This window comes from Diadema antillarum, unplaced genomic scaffold (assembly GCF_040938485.1).
Source record: "Diadema antillarum isolate AM-2024a unplaced genomic scaffold, OU_Dant_1.0 scf00000111, whole genome shotgun sequence".
NCBI lineage: Eukaryota > Metazoa > Echinodermata > Echinoidea > Diadematoida > Diadematidae > Diadema > Diadema antillarum.
The window spans coordinates 2,734,965-2,749,483 of NW_027271000.1; the positions used below are offsets into that span (position 1 = coordinate 2,734,965).

General features: G+C 36.6%; 1 protein-coding gene across 1 annotated transcript; it reads left to right on the forward strand.

The window, feature by feature from the left end:
• The first annotated feature begins 4,944 nt into the window (after nt 1-4,944).
• LOC139719485 (exosome complex component RRP46-like) lies at nt 4,945-11,612 on the forward strand. The gene is made up of 6 exons (XM_071630903.1): nt 4,945-5,060; nt 7,550-7,663; nt 8,193-8,314; nt 9,479-9,619; nt 10,580-10,669; nt 11,427-11,612. The coding sequence occupies exons 1-6, from the start codon at nt 4,955-4,957 to the stop codon at nt 11,529-11,531; spliced, it is 678 nt and encodes a 225-aa protein (XP_071487004.1). The 5' UTR covers nt 4,945-4,954; the 3' UTR covers nt 11,532-11,612.
• Nucleotides 11,613-14,519: the final 2,907 nt, after the last annotated feature.

Sequence of the window (14,519 nt, forward strand, 5' to 3'; positions counted from 1 at the left end):
CAGCACATTGATCTTCTATCTTGTCTACCTCTTTAAACATTCCATCAAGCCATTTTTCTTTTCTTCATTTTTTTTTTAACATTTTAAACTTTTTTCCTAATTCCTGTGTAGGGCTAATAGTGACAGTCTAATCTATAATTCTTTGTTGCTTTGTACATGTAGCAAGGTTCGCTAAAATCTTTAATTTGCAGCATATGTAAATTTTGTTCAAATATTTTGTTGAAAATATGTGGTACAGTATAAATATAGTTATGTTTACATTTGACAATGTTGGTTGATTTGTATATGAATACCAGTAAGCAGTGAATGACACAGTAGAACCAGAGATGTCAAATATAACAACACCCTCTTGTACATTGTATATGACAATGTGATTATGCATGTCCTAACTCTTTACTTAAAAAAAAAAAAATGTTTTGTACCCCGATATAATGAGAAACCTAATATAAAAAGGTAATTGTCATGGTTTTTAGGTCCTTGTTATAACAACATTCCTTTGTAATTGATAGACTATATCTCATTTTATGTCTATGTTCCTTTTTGCTGGAGTAGTGATTATAAGTTGTTTCAACAGGTAAGGGTCAATGGCTATCCACATTCAAAACACTTACAGTGCACTCCCATTATAATGAACATGGCTCTAACAAATTCTCTTTACAACGAAGTAAAAATTCAGGTCCCAAAATTATATCTTTCTATACTTTGCTGTTTGGTTATAATGAAATTTTGATACATGTGTAACGAAAAAAAGCCGCTGGTCCCGCCAACTTCATTATAACTGGAGTGCACTGTATGTATACATGTAATTGATTTAGATTTAGTTATAGTTCATGTATACAGTAGTACCACATGTGTGACTCAAAACAACTGTAGCTAGCTGCTTCAGCACATGAAATGAATATCAGCCCTAACCTAAAAGTGATTTTTGCACGTAGGAAATACAGTTTGTCATTAATTCGTACATTGGCTGCAGTTTCTTAGAAAGTGATTGGTCGATATGCTTCATTTTAATGTTTGAAAACCTTTGATCTCATTCTTTTTTTTTTAAAGAAAGAAAAATAATAATAAATATAACATAGCAAAATTGCATACACTTTATTTTTGTGGTTTTTTTTTTCAGTCTCAATGCCATATAATGTATGATTCTCTGACTCTACCTAACTTGTCTCAAGCTGGTTGATATCCATCCAGCGCAAGAGAAAACATTTGAACACTTTTTCAGTGAAATTACTACACATAAGGAATATTATGTGATGTTTTGTACTGATAATTTGTTTGTGATTTGCCTTTTGTATTCTTTTGAATGCAAAAACATGTAAAGATTTAAAGACGTGAAATTGAAAATCAAAAACATTCAGTCAGGGAAAATAATAGTACATGAAGTACAGTATGCACAATTTTTGTATGAATATGATAGAAATTGCAGTAAATTTGTAAATACTGTTTGCACTGTCTTGTAAAATACAAGGTGTGCATGTAGCTGGCTTCCTTTTATACATTTGTACATGTATTCATGGTGTGAAGTTAGAGCGAAGTTGGCAATTTCTTGATTAAGAGCTTGCCATCAGAAGTTACCCCTATATTTTTCTTCTTTCCTGATATTCCAAAGGGGAAGATTTCTTTTTCTTTTTTTTTCATAAAACGTGCCCAAAGTAATACAAATTAATCTGAAGTGTATACATGTTTGATGTGGGTTGAATTCACTGTCGGGAATGCCATGTAAAGTAAGTATGATTACCGGTACATTATAATGGAACAAATAAGACTGGATGCATTCATGCAGGACCTTTATTTCTTCCCCTTTTAGCTTTCTTGACTGAATTCTCACATTTTGACTTCTTTGCTATATGTACTGTACTTGTACTTTCTCTTTTTTATTGTGCTACATACATAATGTTTGTTTGTTTGTCTGTCTCCACCTGTATGAACAACTAACTAGTGAACAACTATTACGTGCATGCTTGTTGGTGAATGTGTGTGTGTGTTTATGTGTGTGTGTGCGCAGTGAAACCCCATTGTGATGAGTTTGATGTTATCTCTTTCTTACCCATTCCTTAGAATTTTACACATGAAAAACAAAGAAGGCATAACCACAAAGTCATATACAATGTACCAATTAATCAAACTGATGAACAGTTGTTACACAGGTAAATGGATCAGTTTTACTGAGAAAGAATAAAAAGAACCATTTATGAATTGATAATGATGCGACAAAGAGAAAAAGATGATCTTGGAAATCTCTTTGCATGTTGTATGTATACAGTATAGGAAAACCTTATATGTGTACAAGATGTACATGTACATAATTATAAGACATATGTATATACAATATACATGTACAAGGAAACAGGCAGACATTAAAGTTCATGAGGATTTAGGCCTAGCTTTTCATATTCCATCCAAGGGTGAAATGTGCTAAACTGTGGATGCCATAACTTTACAAAGAAACTTCACATCATGCTCAAATTGACTTGGATTATAAAAGTGATGATTTGAAAGTGGTCTATAAATATTGACTGCTAGTATTGCTGATATATATGTGTGTGTGTGTATATATACATATATATATGTATGTATATATATATATATTCATATATATATGTATGTATATATACACTCAGCGTAAAAAAAAAATTCAAGTTCATATTTCTCATAGAAAATTTGGCTAAACATTAATGTTTTATATACCATGTTAAAAGTGGTTTGATTGGCTATCAACATGGCAGGTCAATAAAAAGGCAAACTTTATGCATGAGTGAACACATTCATCTTTCTCTTCCAAAACACAAAAGTAAAAATTGCAAAAATAGACAAGTTGTCATTCATGCGTATGTGTTCTTCCATGTAACAATGACAAGAAGAGACAATTCAAAACAACAAAAAATACAAATTAGGTTAAAAAAATCATCCTATGTTATCTATGATGACTTTGTAGCCCACAAAGATAAAGAAAGGCAAAAAAGATAATATAGGAAATTAAGAATCTTCTGTCCAATCCAAATTCAAATGGCATGAAAGAGGCAATATTAACAAAAATGGTAGAAATTTCAAATGTTTATTTGAAAATGATATTTGGTTCTTGACTTTGTCTCATGAATTCTTAAATGCCTAAATCAAAAGAATGAAGTAAAGAAAGTCTGTCCATTTTATCACCCTTGCGACTTACTCTGTGTCATTTGAAATTAGATTCAACAGAAAATTCTCATTTTACCCTTTAGTTTCCATACTTTGTTTGCATTGGAGAACATAAAGAGATACAAGGGGATGAAAACTTATTTTCGCTATTTCATTCATGTCTCTCATTGTATCAAATTAGTCTTTTGTTATCATTGCTATCTTAAAGGGCGTTTGCAAATGAATGACAAAATGTCAATTTTTGCAATTTTCACTTTTGTGCGTTAAAGGACAAAAATAAAATTTCCCTTGATATTATAACCTACCAGGTTGGTAGGTATATGACACAATGATTTTGATCAAAATCTTCTATGAAAAATATGTGCTGGAAAAAGTGTTTACATTCTTTTTCTTTTTTTTTTCCTTTTTTTTTGTGCTAAGTATATATATATATATATATATATATATATATATATGTGTGTGTGTGTGTGTGTGTGTGTGTGTGTGTTTGTGTGTGTGTGTGTGTGTATGTCGCAATATTTTGAATTTTTCTATCAAAAACGTGAGAAAACTAAATAAATATTTGGGGAAATACAAAATGGCTACATCGCAGTATCTTTGCACGTCTGCGTCAACTAAGTCTCCCGGCTAAGTCTATGGAGGTGGGGGGGGGGGATGGGGACGCCTAATAGCTCTCCCAGACGACGGAGCTTTTGCATTTTTGGATTTCAAAGAAAACAATCTAATGCACATGCAGTTTTGTGGAATATTCAGAAATTTGTCATTTACTTTAGTGTACTAAATCCGTGGAGGGGTCATACCGGACTGAGCAAGGAGGGTGTGTGTGTTTGTGGAGGGGGGGGGGGGGTTGTATCCCCTTCTGGGACTTTTGCATTTTTAGAATTTAGATTCAACGATCTTTTTGGTGGAATATATGGAAATTCGTCAGTCAGAAAAGTCTCTGGAGAGAGACCAGGGGAAAGATGTGCGAGGAGAACCCTCTTATAACTTCTGTGAAGAGGGGGAGGGAATTGATTGGAAGGGGAGATTAGTGGGTAGTGCATTTTCAGAATTGAAATTCAGCGATCTGGTGCACAGTTTTGTTTGGTGGAATATATGAAAATTTGTCAATTAGAAAAGTCTGTGGAGGGAGACCAGGGGAAAGTTGTGCGAGGAGAACCCCCTTATTTCTGTGAAGGAGGAGAGGGAATAGATTGGAAGGGGAGATTTTGCATTTTCAGAATTGAAATTCAGCGATCTGGTGCACAGTTTTGGTGAAATACAATGTATTTGCTTTTGCTTTTGCACTTTTAGAATGAAAAAGAGATGATGTCTTATAAATCTTAAATATATATATATATATATATATATATATATATATATATATATATATATATATTCTTCTCGGGATTGAAGGGTAACGGGTGGGGGAGTTAAATGGAAGAGGACATAAGGGAAACTAAAGCATTTTTATTAATATTATCATGACTGAAATGACAGATGTGTGGCACATATTGAATTTTGATGAAATAGGCCTATAGTCGAGAATTTGTCCAACTCCCAAATGCACTAAATCCATGGAAAGAACAGAGAAGGGGAGGGGCGGTATCCCCCTCCCACGTGGGGGAGATTTTGCACACTTTAGGAGAAATATTCATTTCATTTTCGTTGCATGTCTCCCACCCCCACCCCCTTTCAGCCGGGCAGCACGGAGGGGGGGGGGGGGGGGGCGTTGCGTGCACGGCACCGCACGCGCACGTGGACGCGGTATGATACGAGAAACTCTAGCTCTCTCGTGTCATATCGAATCGAGGACTGAGCATGCAAGAAGACAGTGATTATGGCATCCACCGGTGGTGATAATTTATCTGCTGTTGAAATACGTTCTTTGGGATCTTCACAAAGCTGTTTGTCTAGACCAGATGGCTCTGCTGTGTTTACCCAGGGTAAGGCAATTTACAAGTTCCGATTAGTTGTGGTAACGGAGTGGACAATGGAATATACCGAACGATTTGTCGCGCCCGTTTTCCTGTCAAACGCCTGTCGCTCGTAGATTCAGCCCCCTAGGTGTGGGGCTGATCTGTGCAAGCACCCGCTGCTAGCAGCTAGTGCTGGCTTTATCGTTGAAACATACTCATGGCCATGGCGTGGCGTGGTCGGCATGCATAAATAACTCAGTTACCCGGTATCGTTTGCATTCAAGCTACAGTAAGCAAGATCCCACAGTAGGCCTATGCATAAGGAAATGTGCATAATATTATAAGACTGACCACGCACGACCGTCGAGCATTACATTGACCATTGTTCGTTCTTGCTTTTGACAACATACTAACGTAAATATGAGTATGTGGGAAAGCATGTTATAAGTGAAATACTTTCGACTTGAGCAGACTCCAACCTGGCTAAGCACCTTCTCCAGAGCTACCAAGTCTCACGCATTCTGCGTGAGACTCAAGCATTTAGAGGCCATCTCACGATCTCACGCATGACGCCATTTTTCTCACGCATCGGGCGAAGTCTGCAACTTGGGCCTAAAATAATGAGCATAGCTCAAAAGATTAAAGTGATAGTTGCAATTGAAGGTATATTTCCCTTTTGTCTTTTAAAATAAGTAAAAAATAGTCACTTAAGTACGCACCTGAATGCACCATTAAGAGCTAAAAATTGAAAAAGCTCCCTACCGTGGGAGGCCACAGGGGGGAAAAACCCCTCCCACATCCTCGCTCGTGCGCACATTCTCATGCCGAGATGCCGAGTCATGAAAATCTCACTCATAATTTTTTTTTGAACTTGGCATCCCTGCTTCTGATCTGGAGATTCTCCCGCCTGAAACCCCTATGCCCTAGCAAACGGGAGACCCCAACTTGATGTGCACGATGATGCGCGAAGTTCCTTGTGGCCGGTGTCCTGGGGGGCATTTCATGAAAGGTCTTGTCGGATAAAATATCTGACAAGTCAGTTATATCCGACAAGTTCAGAGAAATCAGCCAATCAGACTAAAGAATTTCTCAAAACTTGTCGGATATAATTGACTTGTCAGATATTTTATCCGACAAGTTCATGAAATGCCCCCCAGGGGGGCATTTCATGAAGCATTTTGTCCGACAAGTTGTCGGACAAATTGGGCTCTCAGCCAATCAGATGCAAGGATTTCAATAGCTTGTAACAGTTTGTCAGAAAAATATCCGACCAAAATACTTCATGAAATGCCCCCCAGGTCTAGGGTTTTAGATGTTATCTCATGCTATCTAAGCCTAAAGGCTTAATTTTCAACATACAATGACACTAAGTAAGAAATCATTTCAAGAGGGAGAACAGGAGATTTTGCAAAAATGGGCTGTCGGCGGGAGATCTCCCGTTGAAAGCGGGAGAGTTGGAGTCTCTGCTTGAGCTAAGTAAAAACGAAGAATTTCTATTTGTGCCCCCCCCCCCTTAAAATTGGTGATTGTCAGCTTGTAAGCCCTATTGTGTTGTTTGGACTATTTGTAACTGCTTTGAAGCAGCTGTTTTGTAGTTTCATCAGACGAGTGCCCTGAAAAAAAACAAAAAAACTTCTAACGTTAGGGTCTATAGATCTACTCGGTATGTTGCAGTCAATGTAGAAATGGAATTTGTAATTTGACTTATTGAGTTTGGACTCTCCTTTGACTTGTTGTATAATGGTAACCGACGGCGACAAGCACAGCTGTATTAAAGGAGAAGTCCAAGGAAAGAGTTCCTTGTTCAATCAAAGTCAGATTGGGTTTCCAGTGGAGTGTGATTTGACATCTCTTGTCCGTTGGGCTGTGGTCACCTGATATTTGTTTCTATTTTTTTTTTTCAATGAATGTTACTGTTGTTAGGCAATTCATTTTACATAATTTGTGAAAGGAACATTTGACATCTTCATGATTTTGCTGAAGTATAGCAACTTCTCAAAGAGTGTTATGAAAAATTTTATAAGATATGAATACATGTGTGTACCACAGACACTTAATATACACAATACATACTATTATTCACTCACCTCAGCTTAATGAGACCAGTAATAACAGCAGTATGATACAGCCCTGAAGGTAGTGTAAATTTTAAAGGGAACTACAAGTGAGCAATGATTAGAGCTCACATAAATTGTATTATGAGTATCTATAATTGGTGATCAACCATTGATATAATTGGATTCAGCATGGAGCACATTTAGATGACAGTCTGGCTGATGTAAGAGCTAGGAATATGCTGGTTTAATATTACGCAGTGATCAGGGGAACATGATTTGTTTTAACCAAGGTGATGTTCTGGAAAGGTGCCTCATTTTTAAGTATTCTTGTGTCACTAGCATTAAAAGAATAAAAAAAAATAAAAAACGGATCATAAGTAATATAACTGTGCTCCATGATCCACTTGAAATTGTATAATTATCATCTTAGTATTTCTAACTCTTTCTTATTCTTCAAAGGCGATACTTCAGTAATGGCAGCTGTGTATGGTCCTGGGGACGTGAGACCAAGCAAGGCCTTAATGGACAAGGCAACAGTCTCCGTCGTCTACAAGCCTAAAGTTGGACTTGCAGGTAATGTTTTGTGGAGCAGTTCATCATCTATACATATGCTGATATAAAAAAGTTAACTATTACAGTAGAGAAAAGAAGACATTCATGTTGATGTAATTCATTTCTGTCATGGAAAGTTTCATTATCAAATTGCTTTTTACTTTTCAATGTCTTTCATATATCACGTGATATCATAATTTGCACTTGGTTCATTAGATATTTGATATTAAGTAGGCCTACATGCTTTTACAGTATTTAAAGAGAGTAAATAAAACATCAAAATAAGGAGTAATTAATACAATATATGATTGCATGGTCAGCCAATCATGCTAGATGAGTGACTAATTCTCTTCAATGATTTGATAGATTGTAACATTTTTTTAATGCAATAGTTTTTGTTTTATTGTATATTACAAATTAAATGAAGACCTGAAGTATGATGTGCTATGTATATTCAGTATGTCAAAATAAGTGATGATACAGAGTTGTACCAATATCAACAATTATCAGTTATTCTTTTATTGCATCTGGATGATTGTTCTTTCTTCAGGCGTGAGAGAAAAGGCCCTTGAGAGAATGATAAGAAACTCTTGTGAAACCGTGATTTTGACCACCCTCTTTCCTCGATCATCCGTGGACATTATTGTACAAGAGGTGCAAGATGCTGGAGCTGTATCCTTTGAACCAATGCCTTCACTGCAGATTATTGAACTGAAGAAATATTAGGAAGGAATGGATGCATTTCCTCTAACAGTCTCAATCTAATATTTTATTTATTCATTTATTTTTATTTTTTAAGGGAAAAGAGTATTGATGTGATTCTGAGTAACATCATAAAATCTGAATGTTCAGTATCATGCTCTCTGTAAAGATTGAGTGAGCTATTGTCATGAGCTGCCTTTGCTGTGCTATTTTTATCTTTGGGAGACGAAATAATTATTGCGAAACTTGGAAGGGAGGGAAATTTGGTGGCACAGCAATGTGTCACACATCTGACATCAAACAAATCACCACCACCATGACATCGGACTTAAGTAACAAGAAAACTTTATTCTTCCCTCGCCTCAAGTGCCATTGTCCCAGTCTTGCTCCATCCTCTTTCCCAACTTGGGCCGAACAGGCCACACCCACTTTGCACAAATGCATATTCATGACATGATGCAGTAGATTAAAGAATACAAAATTATGATGTTGTTACTTATAGTAATGGCCAAGCAATTAGAAATATGAGCTCTGAATCGTATTTTCTATTATAAGGCCTTCCCTGTCTTTTTCTCAATGTATCAAACTTTATAGCAAGAGACACATTAATGTACCTGGATGGTTGTGTCAGTTGTAATTCTATCTAAATCCAGACTTTTTTCTATGGAGAAAAGTAAGACGATATATAGAAATTAATTTGTATCATATCATACCCAGCGATACAAAGTTATTCCACTTTGTCTACCAGCATCTTATGGTTCAATGTATTTGTTGTTGTTATTATTCTCTTAGAAAGAAAGCTACCAAATACAGTAAACTTCACATAAGTCATCATCCCATAAGTCAGCAAATTGCATAAATTGACCAATGAACAAGACCTAACTTTTCTGTCATTTTCTAATGTTATTCTTATTACATCAACAAAAGACAATCCACTTACATTGTACATGGGGTTTACTGCATCTTTTTTGTTACAGACAATAGTGAATACTGATACATGTATTTATTGGTTTTGTTGAACGGTCCTTCTCCCGGACTGCAAGAAACAGTGATATGATGTTGTGTTGTTTGTGTGCACTCACTCACAAAGTAACAATATCAGAGTGGCCTTTCCTTCACTCTGCCAATCCCCAGCTACTTGCATGTAGCATCAATGCAGCATGTCTAGCCATGATCAATGCAGGCATCCCGATGAAGTGTACTGTGGCTGCATCCTGTTGCATGATGGGTAAAGATGGAGACTTCTTGGCTGACCCCACGAAGCAGCAACTCAAGGTAGCCCATAAGTATCATAATGTTTTCCCCAGTAGGGGAAAATGAATACTGTATTTAACTGATACTACAAATGTATTTGTTCTCTCACTCACTCTTTCCCTTTAGTTTTGTTTTGCTTTGTTTTGCTTTGCTTTTTGGTTCATTTGCTTATTTGTTTGGTCTTTGGTCCAACTTGTTGCTATTCATGTCGTTTCAATCATGTGGTAGAACAGAATGATATTGATTAGAGATTGGGAAATTAAAGTGAAAATAAAGATATCAATTGCCAACCCTGTTATACATCAGTGGTGTTCAGGGTGGTGTTATGTTGCATTTTAAGGTGAAGCTCATATTCAGGTGTCGGTTTATTTTTACTCTCTGAATTATTCTCTTGAAGAGTAACATGGATACTTCATTTTTAAGCAAAAGAGAGAGATACACCTGCAAAGAGAATGTCTACTTCGTTTTGGGCATGCAGATTCCATCATACAGAGCACCACGCATCTTCGCATTAATATGCCCACCCTTTTATTTTCTTTGTGATGTTATAATTATTTAATGAGTGAGATTTATGTCAGAATAGGAAGCATCAGATTTCAGGGCAGTTTATATCACAATAAGTCTGTGTTCGTTAGCACTCTTCATTGAGGTAAATTTGCAAATTGTCAATGATGGCTTCTTTCTTCAGATATCTGTATGGAATGAAATGGTCACAAATCTTCTTAAATTGAGAGGGAAACAATACAGATATTCATTTACCATAAGTGGGAATTCTGCATTCAGATTTTCTAATTTCCTTGCTGTCAATTTTTTTTTTTTCATCTTGCCAAGTGCCAGAGCTGCAAAGCATTTATGACAAAGTTATAAAACTGCAACACCAAGACGAGAAATTGCTTTATATGCTTTGGAAAAAAAATGATAGAATTCTAGAATTAGATGTATTTTTGTAAGATAACTGTCATCACTGTCCTGTTCTTCCAGGATGCCGAATGTGTGCTGACGGCTGCAGTAGATAGTGGGGCTCACAACCTTGTTGCATCTACAATGCAGGGCAGCTGCAGTGTAGAACAGGTAAGTCTTGTTCATCTTATCCTGTCAAGCTTTGAAACGTTTGTTGAGGAAATTTTCATGTTCTTGAAATCCATACCATCTTAATAGAACGCAGAATGTATTGACAGGGACTCTCATTTTCAAGTTCTCACTTCACACATGAATTATGTTTATTTTAGATTTTAGATTTTGATGTGTAGTAAACTTAATGGACCTTCATGTACTTTAATGCTTCAAAAATTAGCAGTGCAGGGAGCAATATATTTGAGGTGTCCATCCACTTGGGTTTGCATGATTATTTGTTTTTTTTAGATGTGCATTTCAGATGTGCATTTTGATGTATAGTAAACTTAATGGATCTTAATGTCCTTTAATGCTTCAAAAATTAGCAGTTCAGGGAGCAACATATTTGAGGCGTCCATCCACTTGTGTTTGCATGATTATTTGTTTTTACGGTAAGCTTGAATTTTTGATGAGATGATCCCAGAAGCAGCTCTTTCCAAATCTGAACTAGGATGAGATGTGCTGTGACAGTAGGTGATGGTGCAGTCAACATTTTGATATTTTTATTTATAATAAATTAGTGATGTGTAAATTTTAAAAAGATACCCTTAAAAGTTTACAGCAACCAGAAGCTTCAAAATGTCAAAGCTTTGAAGCTTCCAACAACCAAAATAATAATAAATATGTACCAAAACTCGTAACTTGTAGTTCTCATCTGACAAAGTGAAATTCTGTGTGGATCACGCAGTTTTTGTCTTGACTCTTGTTTGCTCAGTATCACAAGCTGGTGGGAATGGTGCAGAAGGCCTGTGAGAAGGTGTTTGATTTCTACCGCGAAGCTATGGAGAGGACTTTGTCTAAATCAGGAACAAATAGGTAATGTCATCTCCCTTTTGGACTCTGCTGGAAGAACTTTTGAATGTGAACATTAAAAGGTCCTTGGAGAGGAAAATGGAAAGAGGAGAGGGAAATATTCAAGAGAGCAAGACGCAATCACCTTTGCCTTTTGAGGCAATCAAAGTCATTCCACGGAAAGAGAAGGTGAAAACCATGAGATATGTGTAAAGGCAATGATTAATATTTCTTTTCCTATGTGATTCCATCGACACAACTTCAGACAGGAATGTGTTGCAGGTAGACCAAACCTTCAAGGGATTGCAAGAGAGATATGTCAATATATGGTGGCAAAGGTGAAAGGTCAGACTTCAAGTTGAGTGGTCAATAACCATCGGCTAGATATGCCATCTTTACATTAAGTCAAAGTCGTAAGTGAATGTTGATACTGTGGTTTTGAAGAAGTGCATCATATATATTTGAAAAAAAGAAGATAGTATGTAAAAGTAGGAGGGTCATTGTCAATTACAATCGTTATTGCATTTTGTCTGGAAGTATCATTTCCTTTGAAAAGCGTGCAAGATGAGGTGACCTGAAGTAAGGATAAAGAGACTAGAAGATAACTACCATTGATAGATCAAAGGTTATGAAGTTGTGTGGCTCCAATTTCTTCTCTTTTGAACACTTTAATGATAATGGTGTTACAGGCAGTATTTGCATTCTACAGTAAACCTTGCTGAAGTCACAGTGCACAGTCTGTATTAAGGGTTTGACAAGAAATCGAGAACATCCAATCCATGTCAGTAGACTTTCATGGCAGCCACATTTTTCTTGTTCCAGTGCTGTCGCTCAGCAAATTACAGTAATGTTTAGAATTATAGATGTGTTTTTGTTTTGTTATACCCCCGCCAAACGAAGTTTGAAGGGGGTATATAGGAATCAGCGGACGGTCGGTCGGGCGGTCGGTCGGGCGGTCGGTCCGTTGCAAATCTTGCGTCGCGAACTACTTCCTCAGTTTTCAACCGATTCCCATAAAACTTGGCACAGATGTGTACCTTGGGTTGTAGATGTGCAAGACATATTTTTTGACAGTACCCAAAAGTACGTTGCCATGGTAACGGCATATTATGGGCAAAAATGGGTACAAATCTTGCGTCGCGAACTCCTTCTACAGTTTTTGATCAATTTTTATGAAATTAGGTACAGATGTTCATCTGAATATCTTAATGTGCAAGACACATATTTCCGCAGTGGCAAAAAGTGCGTTGCCATGGTAACGGCATGTTATTGGTAAAATATAGGGCAAAATGCTTCATGGCAAAACTGCTTCATCAGTGGTCTTCCAATTCTCATGGAATTCATATTGAATGTTTGTCTTAGGATATAGGTCAGCATGACACATTTCTTGACAGTGACAAAAAGTATGTTGCCATGGTAACAGCTCACATATTATGAGCCAAAATGATGGAAAATTTTGTGTTACAAACTGCTTCCTCAGTTTTTGCCCAATTTCCATGAAACTTGGCACAGATGTGTGCCTTTGGTTGTAGATGTGCAAGACGCATTTTTTGACAGTACCCGAAAGTACGTTGCCATAGTAACGGCATATTAATGGCAGAAGATTAAGGAAAGATCTTGCGGATTTAACTACTTCCTCAGTTTTTTGACCAAAGCTTATGAAATGTGGCACACACCTTGATCTTGGTGGGAAGATGTGGAAGACATATTTTTCGGACGTGTCGGAAGCTGCGTTGCCATGGTAATGGCATATAAATGGCAGAAGATCAAGGAAAGATCTTGCGGATTGAACTACTTCCTCTGTATTCGACTGAAGCTCATGAAATGTGGCACACACATTGGTCTTGGTGGGAAGATGTGCAAGACATATTTTTTGGATGTGTCGGAAGCTGCGTTGCCATGGTAACGGCATATTAATGGTGGAAGATCAAGGAAAGATCTTGTGGATTGAACTACTTCCTCAGTTTTTGACAAAAGCTTATGAAATGTGGCACACACAATAGTCTTGGTGGGAAGATGTGCAAGACATATTTTTCGGACGTGTCGGAAGCTGCGTTGCCATGGTAACGGCATTTAAATGGCAGAAGATCAAGGAAAGATCATTCCTTGGGTAAGACTGTCGTCACGGGGCGGGGGTATTAATCACCTTAAGTGATATTTCTAGTTTTGTTGTGTTTTGTGTTTTACATTGATACAAAATAGACACATTTCATATATTACTGAAAGGAACATAGTTTCAGTAGACTTTGCTTAGAGGCAAATTTTTCTTCCAAAAAAGCTTCTTCCCCATTCTTGCAAGCTTTTGAACTTATTCAAAACTTAAACAATACATCGGTTTTACTGACAACTTGTCAATGTAGAATTATGCTCCTTTAGAAAAAAAAAATGAGAGAAAAAAAACCCCACAAATATTTGAATGCCTGTCATGAAGTAAATGTGGACCAGCAATCATCCTTGTACAGCGTGTAGCTACCAGAAGTATAGGATATACAATGTACTTATGAAAATGAAGGAGATTGAAACAAGGATGTTACTTTTCTCAGTGCTCATTGTTTGTGTAGTATTTTTGTGATTGTTAAACTATGAGTGTTCAGCATAATGTATTGACATTGATTAGGACACCAGAAATCATTGCATGGGCAAGGACTACATAATTATGTTATTGACGCCATTTATGCGGATATATAGATTCAAAGTCAAAGTACTGTACATTACCTGCAAAGTGTAATTTATACTCGAGTCATGACACTATTTCAAAAGAAGGGAAAGACAAAAAAATAGAGTGGATGCCCTAAAACTTACTCAATAATCCACGGTGATACACTTCAAAGTACTTCAGGTTAGACTGACACTGACCAAGAATTGTGCCATTTCTACTTTATTGAATGTAGCATTATTAAGAGCTGTTGCTTGCTAGTAAATGAAAAAAAAAATTAATTTAACATTTGGTCAGTTATAAATTTAGAATGCAGCCAAACCAGAATGAAGAATGGCGAGAGAAAACACAAACAAATAA

Bases quoted from the DNA above. Each gene is read 5' to 3' on its own strand.
- LOC139719485 (XM_071630903.1), top strand. From the start codon at position 4,955: ATGGCATCCACCGGTGGTGATAATTTATCTGCTGTTGAAATACGTTCT. The intron at 8,315-9,478 runs GTATCCTTTGAA...GCCAATCCCCAG, and splicing joins AGGTGCAAGATGCTGGAGCT to CTACTTGCATGTAGCATCAA. The intron at 9,620-10,579 runs GTAGCCCATAAG...CTGTTCTTCCAG, and splicing joins CCACGAAGCAGCAACTCAAG to GATGCCGAATGTGTGCTGAC.